Source organism: Halichoeres trimaculatus, unplaced genomic scaffold, assembly GCF_033239565.1.
Source record: "Halichoeres trimaculatus isolate MK-OKI-2021-1 unplaced genomic scaffold, fHalTri1.1 fHalTri1_scaffold_16, whole genome shotgun sequence".
NCBI classification, from domain to species: Eukaryota; Metazoa; Chordata; class Actinopteri; order Labriformes; family Labridae; genus Halichoeres; species Halichoeres trimaculatus.
In genome coordinates, this window is record NW_027437194.1 from 14,068,355 (window position 1) to 14,094,498 (window position 26,144).

Genomic DNA, 26,144 nt, shown 5'->3' on the forward strand with positions numbered 1-26,144 from the left:
TTCTAGTAAAAAAAAAAAACCATCTTATCCTTTAAAATATGTCCTCTTTCTTTGGTGATCCTTTCACTTGACCTTGTTAAGGGAGGTAAAATTATGTTTTCTTTCAAAGGGCTCAGGCTGCTCTGATAGGAGGGATGTTACAGCTGTTGCTGGTTTCAAAGAAAAAACAACCACTATCTTTCTGTTGGTGTAGTCTGGTGGCTTTACTGGGGCTTGTTTATATGTTCACAAATTGTCTTATCTTTGAAAAGATCCTTTCTGTATGTGGGCAAATATTTACATCAATCTCAGCATGTGATGAAAAGACGTGCATTTACTGGCAAAGGTTATAGCAATAACATCCTGACTACCGCTGCCAGCTAAAGAAGCTCCAATGCCTTAAGTTTTCCTACCTGTTTGGTACAAAAACAGTACCATCAAACTTATTTACAGCTTGAAACAGGGTATTCAAGCACCATGGCTCCATTAGGGTTTCTGTTTTGCACAGGTGTTTATACTATCTTAGAGTTTTAGGCAAGGCATACAGCACATTTTGGCAGCAAGGCAATTCTAAGTGCTTTACAGAAATACAAATACACACTGAAAGGTCAGCAAAACATATCAAAAGAAAATGATTTAAAAAATCATATAAAAAATAATGAAATAGAATAAAACAAAACTAAATGGTAGAAGAGAAGGTTAAAACAGCTTTTAAGATACAAGCATAAAAGTCACAGTGCAGAGTTGTGCAATAGAAAAAAAAATGAAGAAAATTTGTTTAAATATTGATACTAAAATATATACATATATATATATATATATATATATATATATATATCAATGAGAGTCTTTAACCTGGATTTAAAAAAGCTGAGGGTTTCAGCAGACCTGGTGCTCTCTGGGGGTCTGTTACAGGTATTTGGAGCATAAAAGCTGAATGCTACTTCTCCACATTTGCTTCTGGAAATAGACCTGTTCCAGATGACCTGGGTGGTCCTAAAGGTTCGTACTGGGTTAGAAGCTCACTGATATATATTTTGGCCCAATCCATTCATTGCTTTGTTAACAGGCAGGAGTATTTAAAAATGTATCCTCTGACAAACAGGGAGCCAGTGTAAAGACCTCAGAACAGGACTCATGTGATCCACTTTTTTGTTTTTCATCACACCTGTAAAGACACTGGACCAAAATGCATGGACCAATTTTTTCAGGTCCTGCTGAAACATTAGTCCTTTAATCCTTTAAGTGATAGGCCGACTTTAGGTAACCCTAAACGTAACACGTGCATCAAGTTGTTCCAGCTCTTTTTTGAGGCATGAGTTACTCAAGGGGTAATATTCCAATTTTTATATATCCTTGCTGTTCTCGCAATAGCATCGTTCACACTCAACAATTCTGCAGAACCCAAAATAAATATTTGACAGCTGTGTAAAAACTTGGATCCCAAGAGTTTGAGTGGAATTTCTCCCAGTTAGGATAAAGATGAGAAATAAAGCTTGTGAACTAACCAGGATGTGATGAACATATTTGTAGTTTATCTTGTTCAATTTCTTTGTGTGGCTTTAAAGTTGATCCCCCACATCAACTCCCTGTGAATCTCTGGCTAATTACATTTTCCTCCGTGTGTGTTCTGCCAGCAGTGATCACCCCTCCCGCTGTGTCAGCTAATTCAATGACTCTGAAGCTCCTCGTCGCCTCTCTGCTGATGTTAAATCACCGATACAAGCCGACCAGGAATCAGCCAATTACCGAATTACTGAATTATTGCTCCCATCACGTCGTCCAGCATTTAGCTCTGCAACAGAATGAGGCTTCAGTAGAACAGGAGGGGGATGAGAGGGATGCGGAGAGATGAAGATACTGCAGTGTGAGCCCTCTGTCATTGTCAGAGGTCAAAGCTGTTCTACAATCTTTACCTTTCACTGATGCTGTGATCCTGTAGATAAATATCAAGAGCTATAGAAGGGATATTCTGATAATTACCATAATAGCAGTGAGTCAGTGGTAGTGGGCTAGCAACAGTATTAGAAGTTCCTCTGGTCAGAAATGACCAATATCTCACTTCAGGGCTAAATTTACAATAAAAACTCTAAAACAAATCTTGAAACAAGGAAACCCCTGGCAGCTTATCCAGTTGTATACTGAGATCATACTTTGGTGGAAGGATCCCCCCTCCATTGTTCCCGCTGGTTTAGACACACAGATTCTCATTTATATAGAGTGAAAATCTTTTACAGCAAATTTCACAAAGTAGTAATTTCCCAGTTTTGGTGAGGGGGAAGGCTTAGCTGCTGATGTGGAGTGAAAGTCTCTCTTTATCCATCCATTTATCTGATTATGCTAGTATTTTCAGCTGTGTTTTATTTTTGTGTCATTTTCTTAAACCTCTACTCGTTTACAACTCAGAGCATTTCTTCCCGTGGCTGTTTGCTTTGGTTTTCAAGTTTGTTTAGTGTCAGAATCATGCTTAATAAGGGGAGGAAAGGCAAGAAAAAATATTCAATTGCAATTCTGCTATTGTTTCTTGGGTATCAAAATACATCATTTTCTCTTTGTACGTTCTCATAAGACTTAAAGGTCCCATATTATGCAAAAACCACTTTATTAGGTCTTTTAGTAAAATTTGTGAGTCTTCGGCTTTCCTACCAGCCCACAAAATGTGATATTTAATGACAAACCTGTACTTAGTAGTGCTTATAAATGTAAAATCCTGACCTAAAACGAGCTGTTTAGATTTTGGAGATTTGCCGACGTCAGCGATACCCTTTTGTGACCAATCAGGACCAAGTGTGACATTGATTGGTCCACCAGAGCAGATACCCCCGCACCCCCTCCCCGCCCACTCCCCTCCCCGCTGCTGAAGAGAAATCTCTCCAGCAGCAGGGAGGAGAATGCAAAAGTTGAAGATCCATCACTGCTCTGTTTTTGGTTGTAAACAGCCACATAGATCCATGCACAACCTTCCCATCTCAGAAGAAGACAAGACTAAGTGGCTAGAGTTCATTTATCAAGGAAATGTGCCAGCTACACTCAGTAAAACCGTGCATGTGTGTGCTAGTCACTTCACGGCTGACTGCTTTTCCAAATTTGGACAGCGCAACAGAGGGCTAGCTAGCTAGAATAGAACAGACTGGTCCTGAGTCCAGGCACATTACCAACCATCCGCCAACAAACCTTGGATGCTGGAAATGTGAGTATTTTAAATGCTGTGTGCTGTGGAGCAGATGTGAGAGCTTTTCCTCAGTGCCCCTCCTGTCTCTGTGTTAGCTTCAGGATGTTAACTTTAGCTGTGGATAGCCTGTTGTTTTAGCCTGCAATGTTACAGTAAACAAGCTTCTCTATTTTCTTAACATTGTGCACTCGGAGCTTGTGGCGCCGCTCTCAGTGACGTGGAAGAGCGGGGCGGTATCAGCGGTGGATTATTTACATATGAATGTCATGCCCACTAAATCAGAGCGTTCTGAACAGAGGGGCTATGAGAGCCTGGAAACAATGCTGCTGTGCTTGATTTATTGGCTTTTTGGACCAAAACATTTTACTACCATTTCATGAAGACATCAATGATCCATATTAAACTGCAGAAAAGGAGCATAGTATGGGACCTTTAAAATAAATCTATAAATCTGTAATTCTAACAAAAATGCACTTTACACATAATAGGCACATTATACTACCTGGTATCTTGTTGTCTTATTAAGCTAAAGCTACAGACATCTGAAAAACTTGCTACTTTCTGCTTATACAGTGGTATAATGCAGCACACAGGATAAATAAAGAAAAAAACATTGTGTTGATACCAAAACACAGAGTGATATTTGCAGTTTTGCAGTACCTGGTGTGTATCCTCTGTCCACAGTCAGGCTGGGGAAAGGCATCGGTCTCAGGCTGAACTTGTTGTGAGTGAAGCCACAGGAAGGAGAAGGCAGGATACCTGGATACTGAGAAGAATCCAGAGCTGGCACTGGGATGGCACTGACCACGGCTGAAACAGAAAATTCAGAAAGTTTGTAAACCAGAGGGGAAAAAACTGAGCAGGGTTGGAATAAAAAGTACACAACAGTTTTTAAACTGAATAGAAAAAAAAATCACTAAAGAATATAACAGGCAAAACCATCAGTTAGGAGTTTATTGATTGGAAACAGCAATCTGAAAGAGTAGTTCACAAACACACTGTATGACTATTGCAGCTGCTAAACACTGAGAAATAACGTCTGAATAAAGCAGTATATTATACAAGCAACCGTTAAGTGCTCAATGCACCCAGGGTGATATTCTTTGTAAGTGGGGACAAAAATAGCAATGGCAACAGATTTAAGTAGCCATTAGAAACCACAGCCATTACATTGTGCAAAAGACGAAGGAAATGAATCCACTTCTCACTTGATCTTTTACCTGCTAAGTATTTTCTCATTAGGTTTATGTTTTCACACAGCCCCAAGTTTGGGTTTATTCTGAAACTGACAACAGAGCAGGTTAATACTTTAGGTATGACTGGTGTAGGGATGTAAAATTCTTAAATCCCCTCACATTAACAAGGATTTTAAAATGTCCAAAGAAGAAAAAGAGAAAAAACTGGGCTGGAATAATAAATTGGATGTGTTTAAATATAATTGAATGTGGTCATTTTATGGTAGCTATAACTGCTTCTCACATAGAGTCACGCAGCAAAGAAGTGAAACAAGCAGAGTGTGCATCAGTCGGTGTTCACAGAGTGAGGGGCAGAAACAGTTGGAGCAGGCAGAGTTCATATGTGACCTTGAGAGGAAACTGCAAGGAGTCCAACTCAGGGGACCGATTACACTGCCTCAGGTACCCCCCCTGCCCTGACCACCACCACCACCACCACCATCACACACGTACACATGTCTGTGTTTCTTTATTTGTGAGAAGCCTTTGCTTTTATTATTTTATTTTTTACTTAAAGGAGCCTCTCTGGATTTATAAGTATTAACAAAAAAGGATGCCTGTATGTAAACACTGCCTTGCTTACTGCTTCTGTTGATGAAATGATGGTGCCCTTTGAGGACAAGAAGCTCTCATGATGAATGATTAACCTAGTTCTCCGTTTCTCAAGTTCTTACCATCAAAATGTCTCCAAACAAAATATTTTTCACACATAACAGCCTGTTTAATTTCTTGTTCAAAGAGGTGCAAACAGCCTCTGCAGAAGAGGACCTGGTCCTATGTGGACATAAAAGTCTCATTCTGAGTTGAAAAAACAACAAACAAATATATATATATATATATATATATATATATATATATATATATATATATATATATATATATATATATATATATATATATATATATATATATATATATATATATATATATATATATATATATATATATATATATATTATGAGTAGACATTTAAAAACTTATTTAAACACACTCATATAAATATGTTATTTAATTTCTACCAAGTGCGCCATGATAAACACTGTTGAACATTACAGACTGTACCTTTTAGTATACTCCACTTGTACATGGTTTGCTGTGATTATATTTCTGTTTCAGGGGAAGACTCAATGTGTAGTCGGGGATGTTGAAAGTTTCCCTAGGGGAAGGGGTCTCTGAGGTGTGTCATCTCATTATAAAGGACCCAGTTCTTAAAAATAGGTGAAAGTCAAACCCCTGTGAGCGCTGTCATAATTTTCCAATAATTTTACTGAAAAAAACAAACATCCTTGCCTCTATGCCGTATTTATTTTTCAGTACAGTTTCAAGCAGGTTTTTTTTTTTAACGTTCACTCATCAGTGTAGCCATCATTAGCCTGCAATGTTATGCACAAAGAGGAGCATTGCTAGTGTCGACCAAAGGTGAATGTGTTGGGGACATTTACAAAGGCCACCGGCTTCACCTCTCAATTCTGCTCAGATTGGGGATTCAGCAGTTTCGATGTGGTAAAAAACGCTTCATCTGAAACCAGTAGGCAACTTTACCAAGACAACATCCATGATTTAAAGCTTATAGTCAGTAGGAAGAAAGAGGTAGGGGAGGAAAGGGAGGAGGGGGAGAAGAAGGAAGGGAAGGGGGAGCATTTTTTTGCACTCAGCTTCCTTTTCTTTCAAACCCAAGGAGATCTGCTTCCATGGAGCCCTGATCAATAATAGCATTGATTGGGGAGTATTGATAAGTTGTAAGCAGCAAGGCTGCGATCAGCAGCTTGAGGAGGTATGTTACTCTCTGTCAGTGTGCTGTGTGTGTGTGTGAGCTGTGATCATTTAGAGAGAAGCAGGGTTTGATTACAGCTGTGATGAGCAAGTCTGATCAATAGCTTTATTGATTGACAATATTGATGATTTTGGTGCAGTGATGCAGAGAGCTACAGGTTAATGCAGGTGTGTGTGGACTTCTGTATGTTTGTGAGGAGTGGTAAGATAGGAAGAGACTAAATTAGAAAAAGAAAGGAAAATATTTTGTTTTTGCTTTTACAAGAGATGATCAATCTAATGACAAATTGAATAAAACAGATAGATAGAAAAGAAAATTTAGAAAAGATGAAGTAAACAGATCCAAACTCAAAGAAAAAAAAGGTTCAGCTAGAACAAAGAGACAGAAGTTCACACCAGATTATTCAAAACAGCGAAAAGGAATAATTTAAGCAGAGAGAAAGCAGAGACTCTGAGGTACAAGACAGTCATGCACAACAACCTGATAAAAAGCTGAAAAATATGGAAACAGTTTTGAAAAACCACACAAGTTTGCACTGAGAGAAACCTGAAACAGACGGATGGAAACAGGGGGCTGACTTCAGACTTCAGACTTCAGACACAAAGAGATAAAAACTGGAGGATGATAAAGAAATGAGAATTGTTGTCTGCAGAGCTGGGGTGAAGCTGAAGGGGCTTAAGAAAGTAAAGAAGCTCTGAGCAGCCTCAGAAACACAAACAGACAAAGAGATCAAGCAGCAGAGCCTACGGGGGTCTGAGATTTCTCAAACAGATAATTAAAGGAGAGTGGTACTATTTGGTTAATATCCTTAAATTTTTCCTGCAAGCATTCCAACAGTTTATTTATTCTGACCTTTTTATTCCTCGAAGCACTCAGTCATAATAACAGAGAAAATAAAAGCATAGCACTTCTAGCAGTAAGCTGTTGGAACACTCAAATTCATGCATGAACTTTCCTTCAGGACAATGTCATCTTTCAAACAAAACAGCAATTATTTGACCTTACAGCTGCCTCTGAATTTACTGCTATGAGCTCATGCACCAATTTAAAAACAGTAACAGTGATTTAATCAGATTGATTTGTTAAAGACATCCCATTAACATAAAAAAAATCACATTTAAAGGCCAACAGTTGTGGAGACAAAGGAGCAGGCTGTCTTCATGTTGTTTTGTGATGTTGGAATTTAGTCCAGAGCCTGTATGCATGTCCAGCCATTAGCAAGGAAAACAGGCTGTTTGTACCGATGATAAAAAAATAAACAATGGTTTAGTGGTATGCATGAGCCAGGTTAACGCCCCAAAAGAGTGATAAATTAAAGGTGGGTCGAACCCACCGGTACAGACGCTATAGCCACAGGATTACCGCACCTGTTTGGCTGTTTAGAGGAGGACATTGTACTTATGCGTTACCGTTTAAGACAAAATATGAAAAGATAACTGATATTCAGGGATCAAAATAAATCTTGAGAAAAGTTTGACGATGTGGAGCTATACTGCAAGTTTAGAATTAGGGATATGCCATTTTTTCGGTGAACGCATGAGATAAGGGAGTCAACCCAAGTCTCAAACTGACAAGGCTTGCTGCTGTCAGTTTTATAAGTTTAATCCGCTCTGTAATTAGATAACTGGCCAATTATGTGCAGTTGTGCAGTTGTGCATGCAACTAATGTTACAGCCAAATGTGCCATACCACAACAGTATGTTAGGACTAATGGTCTCATTTGTTTAACAACTGAATGCGCATACAGGCCCAAAAATATCGGATCAAACTAAAAAACATATTTCTGGAGCTTTTAGAACACTACATTTAGACAGTGCCAGAAAAGTGACAGAAATGAAGATTTTATTTTCATTCTACATCTGACTGAAAGTATCCTCAGGGTCTATTATGTTGGAAAAAAGTAGGGCTGCACGATTATCGCAATCGCAATCGCAATCGCAATGTCAGCACATGCAATTACGTAATCGCAAAAGAGGATATCGCAATCGCAATCGCAATGTCAGCACATGCAATTCAGATTTTTCTCCATGATAACCAAGCAAATCTGTAGACTCATCATGACACAACCTTTTTTATTAAATCGCAAGCATAATCGCAATCCCAATATTTTCCACCTAATCGCAAATCGCACCTTTTCCCCAAATCGTGCAGCTCTAGAAAAAAGGGAGGTTTAAGTTTTTAGTTTGATGTCAGATTCATTTCAACACAAGAGGGGCAAGGTTTATGACACCTCAGCAGTCAGCAGGGGGAGCTTAAATCTTTTGGCTTCACAGTCTTTGAACAAAGGCCCATTCAAATATACAGTCTATGGTTCATACATATGGCGAACTGGGTCTTTTTTTATTTTTTATTTTTCAGAAACTAAAGCCATGCCCATGTACCATTTGACTGTCCAGTAACATGGGACTCATGTAAATGGGATCAACTAACATTTTCAATGAAAGAAGTAGCCTGTTGTTGCCTTTTTGGGAAACACCATGAAGTTCAAATTCTTAATAAACTTCGGATAAGAAGTTTTTTTAATTTTATTTCATTTTTTAAATTAATGGTAAGTGCGAATAATTTGTCCTGATTTTCCTAAAACTGGTATGAAACACAATGCCTGAATGAGATTTTATGAATTACATCTCCAGTTTCATATGTTTTCCATTAACATTAACCTCATGAGCGTTTTACATCAGAAGGGAAATATGAAATGTCTAAGCCTGGGTTCTGGTGGATAAATTGAGACAAGAGAGGAAGAAGTGTTCCTAGCACACGTCTTACGGAAAGATCAGACCCAATGATTCAGAGTACAACATGACAGGAAGTGAAACAAAAGGGAGAGAAAAAAACGATCCAACAGGAGGACGCATTTATGTGTGTTGGATGAGGAGGCCTGAAGGGTTTTTCTGCATTACTGTGACCCACATAACACACAAACACATTCATTTAAACTCTGCACTAATAAAACACTCAAACACTCAGCATCATAACCTCGTTCCCATTTAGAGCTGCAGCTCCAGTTTGTGATGGAGTGTTCAACAGTCTGAGAGCAGCTCACTGTGACTGAAACCATCCATCAGTTTTCCTTGTTCCTGTGTGACAGCGTCAAATATGCACCTGATTCTTATCGTTGTTAAGTCCTAAAACTTCTCAAAATGCCTGGACCTTTCTTAAATGTCCACAAAGATCTTCAATTATGTCACTATAAAAAGTGTAAACTAAAAAATTCAAGGCAACTGCACTGGATTTTTAATCTTGCATTTGAGCCAACTACATGTTTTTGATGAGATAAATTATTATTTACATTCAATATAACCTAAAGTTTTGATTTCTTTGTAATAATAATATAGAAAAGTAAACATTTATAAGCTTGTGACTTTTTTGTTTAGAAAATTACATTTTATTGGTAGTCTTTCTCATCCACACAAACCATCGGTTTCACACATTTCATACTCAACCCCACACATCTGACAAGCTGTCTTGTGTACAGGAATCAAGCCCCGACCATCCGCTCAAGAGACGTTGATTCTACCACTGGGTTAAAGCCACCATGCCAATTCACATCCTTCGCACTAATCAAGTCATGACCAATTGACCAACTGTAAAGCTAGAGTCTCAGTACAAACAAAAATATTCACCTAAAATCCACACAGGACATGAGAACAGAAGAGATGGTGGCACATGTGGGAACTGAAAAAAAAGCTAAAGACCCTTGTAGATTTGAGTAGGAGACCCCATTCGTTGCTGAAACATACTCAAAGAATTTAGTTATAGCCTCAAACCTATAATTTAAAGTTCTGCCGACTTAACTTATGAAATGAGACCAACTGTACCCAATGAAGGTAATAACGGTAGTTTAGATAACTACTTTAAAGTAGTTTGTACCACAATATATTTTTTTGTTATGTAATGTTATCATTACATAATCATTTTTACAGTGTTGTTAAAAGGTCTGTACTCATGGTGGGTTGAGATGATGATAAAACTTCTTATCTTGCCTTGTTGTTGGGTTTTCTGTTAACAGAACAGTCCTGCATGTTTTGAGGTGTGTGGATCAGATTTGGCTGTTGGATGCTGAATTGAACTGAGATCTGGAAAATCTGGAAGTCACCTTGAACTATATTTGTTTCTTCAGGTGACCTTCTTCCATTGCTCTGTGGCCCAGTTCTACTGCTCTCAAACTATATGCTTATATGCTCTCCCTGACCAGTAGTTACTCAGCCCTATATGAAACAAACTGTGATCACTGTGTAATAACACACCTTTCTATCAGAACCAGCATTAACTCTTTCACTAGTTTGAGCTCCAGTAGCTCTGCAAGGGGATCAGACCACAGGAGCCAGCTTTCGCTCCCCACACTCATCAACAAGCTTTTCCATTACTCCTGTTGCTGATTGAACCACTTTTGGAAGTTATTGACGTCTCCAGACCAGAGATACCCACGAGAGCTGCAGCTCTGGAGACTCTCTGACACAGCTGTCCAGCCATCACATGGAGTCCTCATTAAAATCACTTACACCCTAATTCTATCCCCTTTAACATATCAGCTTTTGGACACATATATTATCAATGAAACATCCATTGTCATGTCTGGATTTGCAGCATTTTTTTTCCTGGATGTATTTTTTACTCGTTTGTGTTTGGGGTGTATTTATTTCTACTGGTAGAAATCAGATATCTTTCTGCATTGCTACAAACTGGATCATGGATTCATTAAACTCTGTTCTCAGTTATCCTGCAGAGATTCAACATCTGCTGATGACTTGAGATATTGATGATCCAGTTTCCTGAACCAGTTTAGCTCAGGTGTATTCTGCTGCCAAGAGCTTGAAAGCTCTGACTTCAGATCAAATCAAATCTCATGCTTTGAATGGAATGGAAATTTTAGCTTTGTTGTTGATCTCTGGGACCAGAAGTAAGAACTAAGGCCTCATCTCATCAGCCAAACCAGCAGTGTAGTTTGACTGTTTCTGTAACACCCAGCAGGGGTCTGAATAAAGCTACAGCCTGAACAGACAAGAGACTGAGGAGCTCCTGCAGCGTACTGAAACAAACAGAACTTTGAAAACAGTCAGACTTCTGGAGATGATCAGAGCTTTGTGGAGCTGCGAAATCTCGAGTGAAGTCAGTTTTTTCTGTTTTGTTTCAGTCACACTTGGGTTTAATGTCACAGATTAGACATGCTCGCTGGACGCCTTTCATTTACGTCTCTTTACTCTCTTAATCTTCAAATTTCACTGCTGAGGGCTGAACACATTCCTCCCATCATTCTTACTGTTAATTGGTAACACCATGCTGTTATAACATCTGATATCAGAAGACCTGATGCTAACTCAAGACTTTGAATGGTAACACACACGAACATATGCCAACTGACAAAGTTTTGCAGTGAGAAGAAAGATCTGTGTTCCTCTGCTGAAAACGATTTATTGGATTAATATTGTATTGAGCTTTCTCAGCCTTGTGCTGCCATTCATGAAGCCCAATCTATTTTTTTCTACTGTTCATTTCTTTCTTGAAGTTACACTTCAGGTTAAGGCAAGATTGTGTCTTTACTGCTGGTCGGGTTGAGCTCTTGACAGTATGGTTTACATGTTTTTCCATTAATTTGGTTTATTCGTTGTCGAAAATGTTCCTTTTTTTTCCAACATAAAAACAGAACAAGTCAAAATAACTATGTTTGTACTTGCAGCATCATTTCAGTTGAGTTCACAAAGTCTGTTTGAGTCATTCTTCTCATGATGCCTGGCATCAGAGGAGTCTCTGCTGGAGAACAGAGGCATCAGATCTCCTTTCATCTGGACTTATACATTTATGAAACCAGACACACACTTTAAAGTGACACTTAAAGTGGAAATCCAGTATTTTGGGGTTAAACATATTCAAATTCCCATTTGACAAGGGTTCAGAGCTCTTCATTTCTTTGTGTCTCAGTCTTTTTGCCTTTCTCTTCGCCTCTGAGTGTCTTTCCCCTGCCAGTCCTCAGATCCCCTCTGTTCCCTCGCTGTCCTCTGAAGCTGTCTGACAGAACATACAGGCTAATTATTAGTGAGGGAAATAGTGTGTGCACGTGGGTGTGTGCATGTGAGTCTGCATGTGAGCGTGTGAGTTCTCCTTCCTTCAACTTCTTCACTGATTTTGTATAAAAGACATTTCACATCTCAACCATTCAAAGAGGACAGAGAGGAAACAGAGATGAACCATCGTCACCCTCAGACACCCATCTGCTGCAGACTTACTCTAAGCATCACACAGAGGACGCATGATTCTACTGTTTGTATATAACCAGGACCTGATGACCTTGTGTAAACCAAACACTGATTCTGATTTACATATATTTTTTTAAGTGATTTATTCAAACCATGAACACAGAAATGATTTCCTGCCAAACACCAACTCTAGTTTATTGGTGATGTGGCATGTCAGTCAGGGGTCTTCTTGAACTGTGTAACATCTCCAAACTCCATCCAACACTCACCCTGACAAACAGCTCGTCCACGCCTTTATCTTCTCTAGGCTGGACTACTGTAATGCATTGCTTATTGGGATCTCTGGCAAGAGCCTCCAAAGACTGCCATACATACAAAACAGAAATGCCAGGATCCTGCTATGGGTCTGTGAATACGACCATATCACCTCCTTCATGAAAATGCTTCACTGGCTCTACGTTCCACTCAGAATTGAGTACAAGGTCTCCCTCCTAACCCATGAATGCATTCACGGTCATGCCCCCCAGTACCTAAGAAACTGCTCTCCCTCTAGACCTCCTCATGCTACTGCTGTTCCTCAAACAAAAACACTCTCAGAGCCTCCGGAACCAAGCTCCACACCATGGGTGATTGGGCCTTCTCTGCTGCAGCGCCAATGCTGTGGAGCACCCTTCCTGACCACCTGAGGGCCCTTGCATCCCAAATAAAATTCATTATCATTATTATTATTATTATTATTATTATTATTATTATTATTATTATTATTATTATTATTATTATTATTATTATTATTGTTGTACTTGGGGTTTGCATGCACAGTAAAAGCTTTTGGATGGTTCCTCAAGGAATGTGGTACCAGATATTCATGAGTCCCTATAGGTGAAACTGGGCATCCTCTGTTTTGTGGTGTAGCCTTATCATGCAGTCAGACTTGCAGTATGTTAGCCCTGTAAGTGATAACCGATACCTGGAAACCTGACGATGTCTCCCTTACATGCTAACATCAGCTTGTTAAATGTCACACCTGGCTAACATTAACACTTTAGCAATGTCATGTCATCATGCTCACATTAGCGTTAAGCTAAATCTACCTCTGTTCTAGTCTCACAGGACAGTTATCATGTTTGACCTTTGTCTGTTGTGTTCACACTGTCATGTATCTGAGTATATGTGCAGTGTTAAACAGTGTTATAAGACCCCCACCCAGTGTAAGGTGTTTGCCACCACCGTCCTGAATTAACAGTTTCTGTAATGGTTGATCCACCAGGATGTGCAAGCTCCTCAATATAAATATATTTAATGCTAAATTTTAATTTTTGTTGTTTTACATAAACTCTCAAATGTACTGTTTTACAAAAGGCAGAAAAAAACCAAAGCACACAATTATCTTTTTGATTGAATTACAGTTATCTACTTGTGTTCTCAAACAGAAAAATGTGTTTTTGTGCTTGTATGTCATTTTTGATAAATTTCCACTTCTTGGAAAATTCCAGTTTTCTGGCTCAAATTTGGCAATAAAAACAGTCAGTCAGTTTGGAACTCCTCACTCCTGTTCAAAGTAGAGAAGCTAAGGTAAATCTCCGCAAAACAAATTTAGAGTTAAAGCATTTTGTGATGCCGGGTGGGTTTTCTCATTTTTTATGACAAGTCTAATGAGTTTTTTAAGCACTCTACATTGAAAGGATTTCCTTTCCAGCTGCTTGTGTGTACCCCCTGTTGTGCTGATCCAGCTTCTCAAGTTAACAGTCAAAATATAGCCAGAGAGGGATGCTACCAGCAACAAATGTGCTTTATTATTTACTATTTTTGCCTTCTTTTTTGAGTTTTTTTTTTTTTTTGCCATTTTTTTTTGGCTGTGTTGATTTACAGATCAAAAGTGCAAGTTCAAAAGCTTTTAGGTGGGACATATATTTCTATTTTCAAGCTGTGAACCTTAAGTGACAAAAAAAATCTAATTCCTTACAGCCCACAAATAGAAGCACTACACATAAAAAAGGTGTTTCTTACGTGTGTTGCTTGGCTGGGAGTCCATAGGGATCATCATTTTGCCCCGAGTTCCCCTCCTGGTAGCAATGGAGCGCTCCAGTGTGGAGATACTGCTGGACGCTTCATCACCATCGGCTCCTTAAATGCCCAGACATTAAAACATTAAAACTAGGGGTTGGCAGTTTTGCTTGTCTTTTATATCTGAGCTTTCATAAGAGATTTTTTTTCAAGGATACTTAGGTATCTTTTCTTAGAGAATCAATTTATTTTTTACTTAACAGATGTGTCTTCTCTCCTTCAAGAGTGATCAGGAATCATTAGGCCATTATGAGGTATTTAATCACACCTCAAAACAAGCGCACTGCAAATTAATTAGAAATCTGTTGCTTGTACACTCATATTATAATCATTATAATGGTATTTTGATGTTGCTGGGCAACAAAGAGATAAACTCTTAGGTAAAGTTTTTTAAAAGACAGACTGGCAAACAACTATAATAAGTTAATAAAGTGGAACTTTTTTTATTTTGCCAGAGGTCAGAAGAAAAATTGCTGGACTGACTTGAAAAACAGGATAAAAAGTTCATTTTAATCAGAGAGATAAAAAATATTTTAATGACCATTACGTGTAAAATGAATGCCTGCCCTGTACCTGAGTGGCTGCTCTTGCTGCCCATCTGGCTCTCTGATTGGCTGTGTGCCACCTGGGGGAGGTCCTGGCAGGACTGGATAGGTGAGTCATGTCCTGAGGGAGCGACACTGGGAGCTTTCTCCATGTTCTTCATCTCCATCTCCTCATGATGAATCCACAAGTCAGGAGGTCGAAGGTCCTTCTGGCTGCCTTTCCTTTTACCAGCACTGTGGCTGGCTCTCTTCCTGTGCAGGTGAAGGAGAGCAAAGAGGACAAAATCAGCAGGCAGGATTTAAAGGAAACTCAGCCATGCAACCATGTCGGCTGCATTGTATACAAACAAGAAGAAAAACGCTGAAAGAAGAAAGATTAAAGTAGCGCCAGAAAGAAGGATGTGAATTCTTTAGTTGACCTGCTCCTGAACCCTGTAAGTAGATTATAAAACACAGTAATACCTACAGAAACCTGTTAGGATGGATAAGAAGTCCTTTATTTTATTTCATGGATAAGCCCAGAAAATGAAATTAAACTACATTAAAAGGAACACAATGGGTCAGATTGAAAGCAAACTGAGGAACTGCTTTATCAAATAGCACTGAACTAAAATTATTACCAAACCAAACCTGAAGAGCTGGGACCAATCTCAAAGTTCATGAACTGAGCCACAGAATCAAACACATCAACAAACAAAACAAATAGGATTGAGAAATAATCCCAATATAACCTACATCAATTGGATTACAGAAAAGTACAACCAAAAAAAAAAAGACTATGGACAGGTTTTGCTGAACAAAAGCATGGACAGGGTTGACCAATAAAAAGCTCATAGCTGACAAACACAACACACAACATAGAATAAGTGAGTGTTATATCTCTTTTGAAGTTTTTCCAGACACTGTGTTTCTTAAAAAAAAAAAAAAAAGAACAACCAGGAGAAAGCATTAACCCTTACTATCCTCTTGCAGGTTAATAACATATCTTACTTTCTCTGTTGAGCCGAGGAGCGCCGCGTGCAGATGAGAGCCACAATGACCACCACGACCACGGTGACGGCACCCACAGAAACTACAATGATGACCAGCAGGTTACTGTTCTTCTGAGGTGTGGCGCTGCCGTGAGGAGGACGCATCTGACCAATGGGAGACTCTGAAACACAACAGAGGACAAATATTACTTTTATGCTTTAAGAGATTTTCTTCAGGAACCATTTAAATGAACAAATACTTTTAAGTTAAAAACATGTTGTTTCTTTCATATGTAGCAAAGAAATATTGTGCTTAAATTTGATCTCTGTTTGCTCAGATTTATCAGGAGGCGTCTTTATGTCTTTATTAAATCAAAGGTACAGAAGATGGATGACATGCTGCTGTTCATGTGGTGTGTAGTTTATGTGCTGAGCTTCACTGGAGCTCATTTTTTTTGTATTTCAGCGTTCTCCAGATTACATACATGTAAACTGAAACAAAAGACTACCCAAGATCAGATCGATGAATAAGAAAGAAATAAAACATTCTAGCTGCGGATCAGGAGAAGCAAGAGGAATGTGGTTGATAAAGACCTTGTGGTGTAAAATCACCAGGGCGACTGTAGTTTTTAAAATCATAGACTCTGTGTATTGACACACCTTCCTGCTGATGTTATTTTAACTGACATTTTTTGGTCGTATTTAGCCTCTTTCTTTATTTTTTGCCCCAATACTGTTTGGAGAGATGCTTCTCTGTTTAACTGTGTTGCACAGTGACGATAAGGACGTGAAGCTCAGATTTGTTTTACCATGTAAAGTTAAGAAATATTGTCCTGTTTTCAAACTGGCAGCCATTGACTTCTACAGAGGGCGAAGTATATATTAAGAAAATGCGCCCCCCAACAGAAAGACTTTCATTATTATCTCTCAAGATTCCCAATCTGTCATGTAGGTTTGTATCTTAAATGGCAGGAGTCAAAAAATGTCAGCAAAGTGACCCTGAAACATAATGATTAGAAGATAAATGAATCTTAATACCATGGACAAAATAATTACCCCTGCTAAGGAGGTTATGTTTTTGGGAGAGTTTGTCCGTCTGTCTGTTTGATGTTTGTTTGTCTGTGAACATCATCATCAGGAAATGTTCAAAATGGGATAAGGAAGAAGTGATTGAATTTTGGAGGTGATCCAGATCACCGTCTGGATCCAGGACTTTTTTAAAAGATTCTCTATCATTGCGAGATAGGATCGTTTTTACCATATGCGTCTATAACTCCACAATAAATGGTCGGATTGCTTTGCAAAACAATACAAGGTCAGGATTTTCTGACAGATGTAAAAGTACGATCCGGATCCTGGCAATATTCTGGATACTAAGATCTCAAATATTGATTATGTACTGGGTCATTGTAATTTTCAACACTGTCAGGTAACACATTATCGTACAAATCTGCAACTAACACCAAATTGTTGCAGACAGTCTGCTGAAATGGAGTATAACATTAAAGTAGGACTTAAGTGTTGGTGACAATCACAATATGCTTGGCAGAGGTCTGTGCTCTCTGAGTGCTCTTCTAGTTAAGTATTTTTCACTAACTATGATGCACATGTGAAATGCTCAACTTTGCCTGTTTAGTAGTTTTGGGGAGATTAAAAAAATAGCTACAAAATTAAAAAAAAAAATCTGCATGAAAAGCAGTCGAAGTTTCACTGGACAGACAACACAGAGCTGCTGCTGCCGTACAAATCAATACACAACATTTGTGTGTGTGTGTGACAGGTGTAAAGGCAGAAAGGGGAATTGATGACATGCTCTGTCATTCATTAACTCGACCTTGGGACAGAGGGAGAGAGATTCTGGAAGGAGAGGAGGAGAGTGTGTGTTAGAGAGTGTGTGTTAGAGAGTGTGTGTTAGAGAGACAGAGAGAACAGAAACAAATATTGTACAGAGAGCAGAAAAGGTCAGTGGAAGAGAGAGTGAAAGAGAAGAGAGGAAAGGAGGTAGAGGAAGAAAAGATTAGGAAACAGACAAGAAAAAGGGAAGCACTTTGCTTCTATGCCTTCTCTCTCCTTCTTTCTCTTTCCCTCCATTCAGCGGTCTCTTTCAATGAAAACCACAATCCATCAGAGCTTACAGCTGCAGCACAGGGACCACAATACAACCCTCCTTTCCCTCTCTCCTGTTCTTTGTGAGTTGGATTTCATCATCCTTCTCCCTTTTCCCCTTCTCTTGAAGCATTTCTCATTCTCTTTTAAACCAAAATCTGACCCCTTTTCTTGAGGTTTGTTTTAGGTTTTAAGTTTGTGCTGGAGTAAAAGTCATGGCAGGGTTAAAAATCTGAGGGGTTCTTCTTCTCACAGCAGGAGTGCTGAGAAACCAGAGGAGTTCAGTGGGAAGATTGACATATTAATTATCATGCTCAGCACAAGAGCAAGGGAGCACTTCCACAGTCAAGACTTTCGTCATTTATTACACTGATGTCCTAAACATTGGATTCTGATTGGCCGGTTAGAGTGCTCAAAGGGTTACTTAAAAAATCTGAGTGCAGGTAACATCAGCCTGTTCACAGGGGCCAAAAAAGAAAGACCCGAGCAGTTTCACAGCAGAGAAATCTGGTAGAGGACAATATGAGACGTAGGGATGTTTGATACCACTTTTTCCAGACCAATACCAGCATCAGTACGTCCCCTTACTGATACCGAGTACCAACCCCACTAGTACTGTTGATCCATAAAATTTCAATGAACACTAACAGATAATTGTGAACAAAGACAGCACAGTCACTCTGTCATAAAGTCCAAAATAAAACATAAACAGCTCTTACTGAGTTTACCATTTGTTTTTGATAAATTAACATAAGTGCAAAATAAAACTAAAAACTCTCACAATTTTAGCATTTTTGAAAATAAAAATAAAATAAATTAACTGTTTACTCTCCCTGGTTAATTCCTGTTGTCTGAACAGGACCTGACGCATACTTGCTGTGGCGTCAAAGCATAATAATGCAGCTCCAGCTACTGGCAAGGAGGACTCACTCAGTGTAAGGTAAAAGCTGCTCAAAAAGAGAACACTGCGAACACGATAAAAACTGAGTCAAAACTTGAAAACTAAACAGAGTAACAAAGTCTACAGATAAAGACTGAAGTATACTCTAGCAGAGCTAGCACCACCAGCCTTGCAGATTAGGATCTATAAACCTGTGCTGGTAACTCATTCCTCTGGTACAGAATTTATCAGTTAGTTAGAGCAGACACTGCCTAAATAACACTATCTGCATTTACTAGATCAAATACTGACAGACCATGACACACTGCAAGATACCATCTGTCATGTGTGGTTGTTCACATCCAGGAAGTAAAGCACTATAGCATTATGGCAGCAGCCATTAATCAGAAGTGGCAATGCAACAGCTAAGACACAAGTCCAGGGTTTAAGGTTTACATAGATACAATTATGAAGCACCCAGTTATACTAGCCCCTGCTATAGTGAAGACAAGTAATAACCAATTGATTAAAACAACAACAAAAACAACAAAAATTTAGGGTTTTGTACAAAGGTGCAAATGTAAAGTCTCAGGTATCATACAGGAAGGAAATGTCTAAACACCTTGCAGTCCAGGCATTTCAGGGGAATATGTGAGCTTAAGACTTTAATGTACTTTATTAAAAAGCCCTCTGTAAGGCTGAGATATTTATAACTCTAATTGCTTGAGTGGTGTGGAGCCCTCAGCACCTGTCAACAGCCAGCAGCACCTTCTCTGGAGGACATGGCAGAAAGTGAGGCTACAGTGGCCATTACGTCCTCCTGCAGCCTGAAACAGCCACAGTTGGTCTCATCTGGTTCCTTGTTTGAGTATTGTGTAAACCGACAGTTCAAACCAATTCCTACAGAGCTGGTTTCTGCTGGAAGGAGCCAGAGGTGAATCCTTCCTGTTGGTGGTTTTTCATGTGAGAGGATGCTGTGTGGCATAAAGGACGACAGCGTGTTAAAGATGAAATACGGCGAAGCTGATGAACGAGGTTTTGCCCTGGCCGACCTGCCATAAAGCCGTAGGGGGCGGAGGTCAGAGAGGACGGATTTATGGTTGCCTGAAGCAGCAGCGGTTACTACACACACGCTGCTCAGCTGTCCTCCACGGAGACACTGAATCACCACTGGCTTTACACCCTGACCTTTGACCTCTGCACGGTGGAGAGGTAACTGGACACTTTGTCTTTCAGTAGTAATGAAAGTCGACAGTCATAGTTACAACAATGATTTGTACTTAAGCATGCAGAGGCAACTTGCCTGTACTGTAGCTCATTACATTGTTGACATATTTGTTGGTGCCATGTAAATGACATCCTGACCTAACATTTACACGCTGCCGTCATAACGCTAAATAATAACAGCATAGTTGTAACAGCTTGGTTGTGAGAGTTGTCTCTTAGTACTTCAACCTCCCTTGGTAGCGACTATTTATTCTGTTGCATTTTCTTCTGTTACGGCACTTTACAGAGAAAACATCAAACAAATAATGAGAAACGAGTTGCATCTTCAGCTACTCTCGACTTGGAAATTACACTGTACCACAGTAATCAGCAAAGTGATATCAAAAGTCCTATCCCTTTCTGTTTTTTTATTGGTTGAGGGGGAAGAAGTGTCACTGACAAGCAGTGGTGGCTGCTGGTCAGTCAAGGAGGAGAAGCTCATGTTTTTCCGGCTTACATCATAAATTTGTTTATTTAAACGTTAATTCTACTCTCCATTCCTATTCAAGAAAATGGCCTGTGACCCTGTCATACCAACCAGGTGTTTTTCCCAGGGACTTTACCAGTGTTCACTCAATGGCCAGCAGAGTTAGACTGTTTAAACGACCTTGGCCCATTGTGTTGCCGGTGTGAGACTTGAGCCGCTTTAAACAGAAGAAGCTCCTCTCTACAGAAGATGCTCCGGTGAAGGGTTATACTTCAAGATCGCTGACTGGCTCATTTCACTGTCAATCAAAAAGGGACTCGGCCTCAGACAGATCATCCAATCATCATGCAGAAGCCCAGCGTCCAGGCCAGCCCACTGCCTCTTAGACCCCCAGAGACGCTGAGCGTCCAAGGGCGAGACAAAGCCCGGCGTTTATCCAATGACCGTCCACTTTCCACAGTGGAACAACCCACACTACGCTTCCCCGCTGAAGTCAGAAAATGCACAGGGACTGAGTTAAAGCGCTGAGATGCTGCGGGGATGAATGAGAAGGAGGTCGAACCAGTTACCTGTGATAGGTAGCTGATTCTGAACAACAGATGAAGGAATTCTAGCGCATATTTTATCAATGAAATGTACACACAGTAGTACATATCACCACTTTTTTGGGGGAAATTTTAGGGAAAGCTGAGCTTCCCTTGCAGTCTTAGAGCAATTTCCAGTGCTGACAAGAGCAGTCATGTTCCAAAACTGTGAGCTCAGTGCAAAAACAGCTGATGGTGGGAGTTTGAGTGCACAGGCTCTAAATGTGAATTTGGTGCTTGAACACCAGCAGTTTTATTTTAGAAATAAAATTGAAATTGGATTTTTTTTTTAGGAAAATCCTGAAGACTCTACCGTTAAATATACACAGTTGCCTGTAAGTATCCATTCTTCAACAGTTGGTATCATTTCATTGCATCATTTCTGATGGCTGGCTCATAGCATGAATTCAACTCATGACCTATTTAAACTGCTAACCAAATCTTTTGGGCCTTCATCTGTGAGTGCAGTTTAATTAGTTTATTGACTTTCTGTGGGGATTGGCTGCAGAATAATAAATGAATCATAAGAAATAAAATAATAAATAAATAAAAAACAAATTGATCCTTCTTCAATTTTTTTTAATAAGTTTAAAATTGCACTGCAGTGATAATAAGCTTCATTGTTCAATTTTTTCTCCCAAATGAAACGCCAGAGGTCCATGAAGTCTGCTGTCAGGATTCTTCATTGAATAATTATGTTGTTGTTGTTGTTGTTGGTTATTGTCATTAAATTAAAAACTACAAGCGGAAGATTTATGTGGACAATCTCTTAATCCTGTTCCTCATGAGGAAAATGACTTTCTTCAGTTTTCAAAAAAAGACTGACTGATGGTGAGATAGTGAATCTAATTAATTTTTTGTGCCTGGCAGCGATACGACAACAAAAACAGGGAGCTACGTTAAAGGACTGTAAATCAGCTCCTCGTCAGGATGAAGCAGGTCATTAAAATAAGTTTAGACCTGACTGAGCTGAATAATCAAAGACAACCATCCAGACTGTGTGATAATCTGATGATGCTGCAGAATATCACACACACATGAATGCCCCCACACACATAATCATCCCTCAGGAGAACTGGTCTCATTACAATATCTAGTCCAATAATGACCCCAAAAGTAATTGTACTTTTTGACAGTCAGATTCAGTCATGCAGAAGGCCAATAAGTGAGTGTCTTTGTCCGTCTTTGTGTGTGTGTGTGTGTGTGCATGTGTGTGTGTGTGTGTGTGTGTGCTACCGTTAATGCTCCGGTCGATTAAGTTGGTATCAGACGGCCAGTAGGCGTGGTCTCCTCCTCGACCTGGAGAGTGAAAAAAATAAAAGCAACAGGATCATCAAGACAGAGAAAAAGAAAATAGAAAAAAATAGTTGAGAAGAAAGAAGGAAACGCTGAGGGTCATTTTGTAGGTGAAATGGAGGGATTGGGCAGAGAGATTGCTTCCCTGTTAGAAAATAAATTACTTTGTTAAGACTGCACACAAACACACACACATATAACACACATGTTGTGAGCTGGTGTGTAGTTCTCTCCCCAGAGTCCATTTAGTGTAAATCCTTGCGTTTTATCCGCCTGCCGGGATACTAACACTTCCTTGATTTATGGATTTTTTGCCTGTTGGCGTGGCTGCAGACTCTCAGGCTCCACACCATCATACAACTGCAGCTGACTTTTATGGACACTACTAGATTACAAGCAGGTGGAGTTCAGGGTCTGACAGCAAATGAGAGGCTAATCCAGCCATGGTAATACATGTAAAAGACAAGCTTGACAAAATTCCTTTTTCACAAAACTTGTAACAATCCACGGTGACAGGAGCACTATTTTAGCACCATGTGAGTTGATTTGTTTGCCATCATGCTCAATCAAAATATCACAGATTTAACTTAAAACTCCTTTGAGGAAATCTCAATTCAATATTTAATCATTTTACTAATCCTAAGTTTTTGGAGGACGTATAAAAAGCTGTTATGAGAATATGCTGTTGATATTCTTGATGGGTGTACCTACCTACACCGACATCAAAAATTTTACTGAAGCTTTAAGGACTGAAGGCACAATTAATGCAGTTTCTTTTTCTTGTCAAACAGAGCTAACCAAAGATTCTTTTTTCAGACGAAGCTTGCTCTTTGTAATAATCATCAATCATCGGCTATCATCTTTCAGCAATACTATGTCATATACAAAGGGATTATCAATCTATATCATTACACAGATGTGCATGCATGTGCATGAATCAGCGTTCATTCATTCAGGCGAGGGATCGTTCTGTAAACACAAAATTCAAACTGTCAGCAGCATAAAAATGTCAGGTTGTTCTGTGATCAGTTGTCAGAGGTGAAACTATACATCAGAGTCGATAGTCTATCGAGTTTTTACAGTTACAGAGCAACCTTGTTTCAGTGTGAAGTGTGATCGTGCTAAGTGGTGTCTCTCTGCTGAATGTATCAGTGATTAACGGCTGAGAAACACCAGTTAGCATGGTCACACTTTACACTGAAACACCAGTGACGTATTGGGCTGAGTTATTAGAGGTGTCTTCTTTATCTAACCTCAGTTAACCAGGTTTGACTGCTAAGAAATAATATGAACTGCAGATATTCTAAATCCAGTTTTTACTTTGTGTATTTAAAAAAAAGAGTTGGTTTGGGGCTGAGGTTATGACCAAACATGGACTAAATATAGAGAGCAAATAATAAATAAACATAAATTGATGATGTAGAGAAACAAATTTCATGATTAAAGTAAAGTATAGTAAGAATAATATGCGGTATATTATGCAGTTCCCTGGACGTAGTTTTCTGGCTCCTTAATCATGAACAAAGTGTCATGCTCAGTGATCTGTGAGCTCTTTTTGGTTTGGGAGGGTCACTGATTTATTGACCCATGTTTACGTCCTGGTATTTCACAGTCTGGTAAGTGTCAACGGAAAGCAGTCATTAGCATTGAGTGACAGTTGTATCTTTACATTTAGTTCTGTGATACGCACTGGGTTTATCCACTAAAAACTTCTGATAATAAAAATAATAAATCAGATATGTAGCACTTCTTGAAGGTACTCAGACGCTTAATCCACAAAATGTCTGTTCACTTGCTGATTCCATCCACTCACTGCTTTTTCACAGAGCTGGGAGCCGTTTACCATCTGTCAAAGTGTCTACATCAAATTTAAAAAAAAAAAAAAGAAGAAGTGTTTTTTGGTGGTTAACCCTTTCACGTTGCTGGACAAACATGGACATTGTACTCTGCAGTGCACTGCATCTACATCTGTTGTTGATAAACAAATAACCCCCCCTACGACTCCAGGTTTGGCTACCAACTTTCTCAGTGATACAGTTGCAGTCAAAAGTTGTATCTAAAACTTATAGCCAAGACTTTCTTTTCTGTGCAGCTTTTACATAGCGGAAAAACACTTTACAGATTGTAAGGCTTTCATTTCTTGGTATGTGACTTCCCCGAGTAGTAGAATATGTCCCAGAGAGTAGTGCTTAATTAACTCTTTTAAGTGTCATTCTCTTAACAGGATGTTGCACAGAGCCTCTCACTCTCACTCTCACTCCAGGGGGTACAGACCTTAAAAAAAGAAATCAGTTGTCTTGTAATGCACTTATAATTTATCAAGTCTGTCCTCAGGAGGAGGAGAAAACAACTCTTAAAATGAAGCAAAGATTAATCTTTTATGATGTGCTTTTAGAAGTCAAGAAATTTGAAGTCAGAACAATAAGCTGGAAACAGTGTTGAGATTATTTTAAACTAGGACAAAAATAAAAATTACCTTCAGCTAGATGAAAATATCTGTTTCTATAGTTAAAGAATTTTAAAGTATTTCACCAATAGATAGAATTTGATCTGCCTGTTTTTGCTCCCCATACAGGCAGTTTTTCCTGAAGATACCAAAGATGGCTGCTACCTGGTAGCTTGAAACTACTCAGACTACACCTATACCTGCCACAAATAGAAACCAGAACACATTCCACACTGTAAAGTAGGTCTAAAATGTTCAGGATGAATAAATATCAAATTTTAACATGGGTCATGATAAGCAAATACTTCCTCCTGTTAAGTTTGTTGCTGAGAACAAGTAGAGTTTTTAAGTCGTGTTTGTTTCATTAGTTATCCTGTACACCTGTATCAAGGGATTACCATTTGTATCATCATATTATATACAAGGGGTTGTTAAAATGTGTTTCAATTGCAGGTATGTTTATCTCTTAGTTTTCTGAACCTCTCAACATGCACAGATCATCGTAGGAGGAATTTTAAGCAGCTCATCATAGAGAGCAGAGAACACTGGCTGGAAACTGATGAGAAAGACTTTTTAAAACCTCTACCCTGTCGCTCCCATTGAGAAACAGCCCCACATCTCAAATTCATTTTAAGCCAGACATGATACATAATTCTGCTTCATTTTGAAATGCAAAGTTTGAATCCTCCCCTCTTCTCATGTGTTTGGATCCAGTGTCATTAAATGTGTATTTTCAGATCTTAATCTGCTCATGTATACATCAGTCGTTTTTTTTTTTGTCTGTCTGTCTTTGTGTGTGCATTAAACCGTGTGTCTCTGCTTGTTTGTGTGTATTTACAATGTAAAATCCACAGTAGCATGGCTGAACATCAATCTTCCCTCCCCCTCTGACAACACCTCTGATTTATACAGAAAGGGACTGCAATGTGTACATGAACACACACGCACGGGCACACACACACACACACACACACACACACACACACACACACACACACACACACACACACACACACACACACACACACACACACACACACACACACACCGCACACACACACACATGAACACATCTGTCAATGACAAACAACACCATTTAACACCCTGACACCAGAGCGGAGTCTCCCTGCTTCAGTGTCCAAACGCCTGAAACGCTCTGCTGCACTTGAGTCCAGCTGCTCTAAAATTCCCAGAATGCATTTGTT

At 39.2% G+C, this 26,144-nt stretch overlaps 1 protein-coding gene across 1 annotated transcript in view; it reads right to left on the reverse strand.

Moving 5' to 3' along the window:
- The window catches only part of dcc (DCC netrin 1 receptor), a 306,408-nt gene that overhangs the window by 39,377 nt on the left and 240,887 nt on the right, over positions 1–26,144 (reverse strand). Inside the window, exons 22-26 of the mRNA XM_074689948.1 lie at positions 22,434–22,496; positions 15,954–16,116; positions 14,992–15,215; positions 14,362–14,478; positions 3,812–3,961 (exon numbers count right to left, since the gene is read on the reverse strand). Of these exons, the coding sequence (XP_074546049.1) occupies positions 3,812–3,961; positions 14,362–14,478; positions 14,992–15,215; positions 15,954–16,116; positions 22,434–22,496 (717 nt within the window). The remainder of the gene's footprint in view (positions 1–3,811; positions 3,962–14,361; positions 14,479–14,991; positions 15,216–15,953; positions 16,117–22,433; positions 22,497–26,144) is intronic.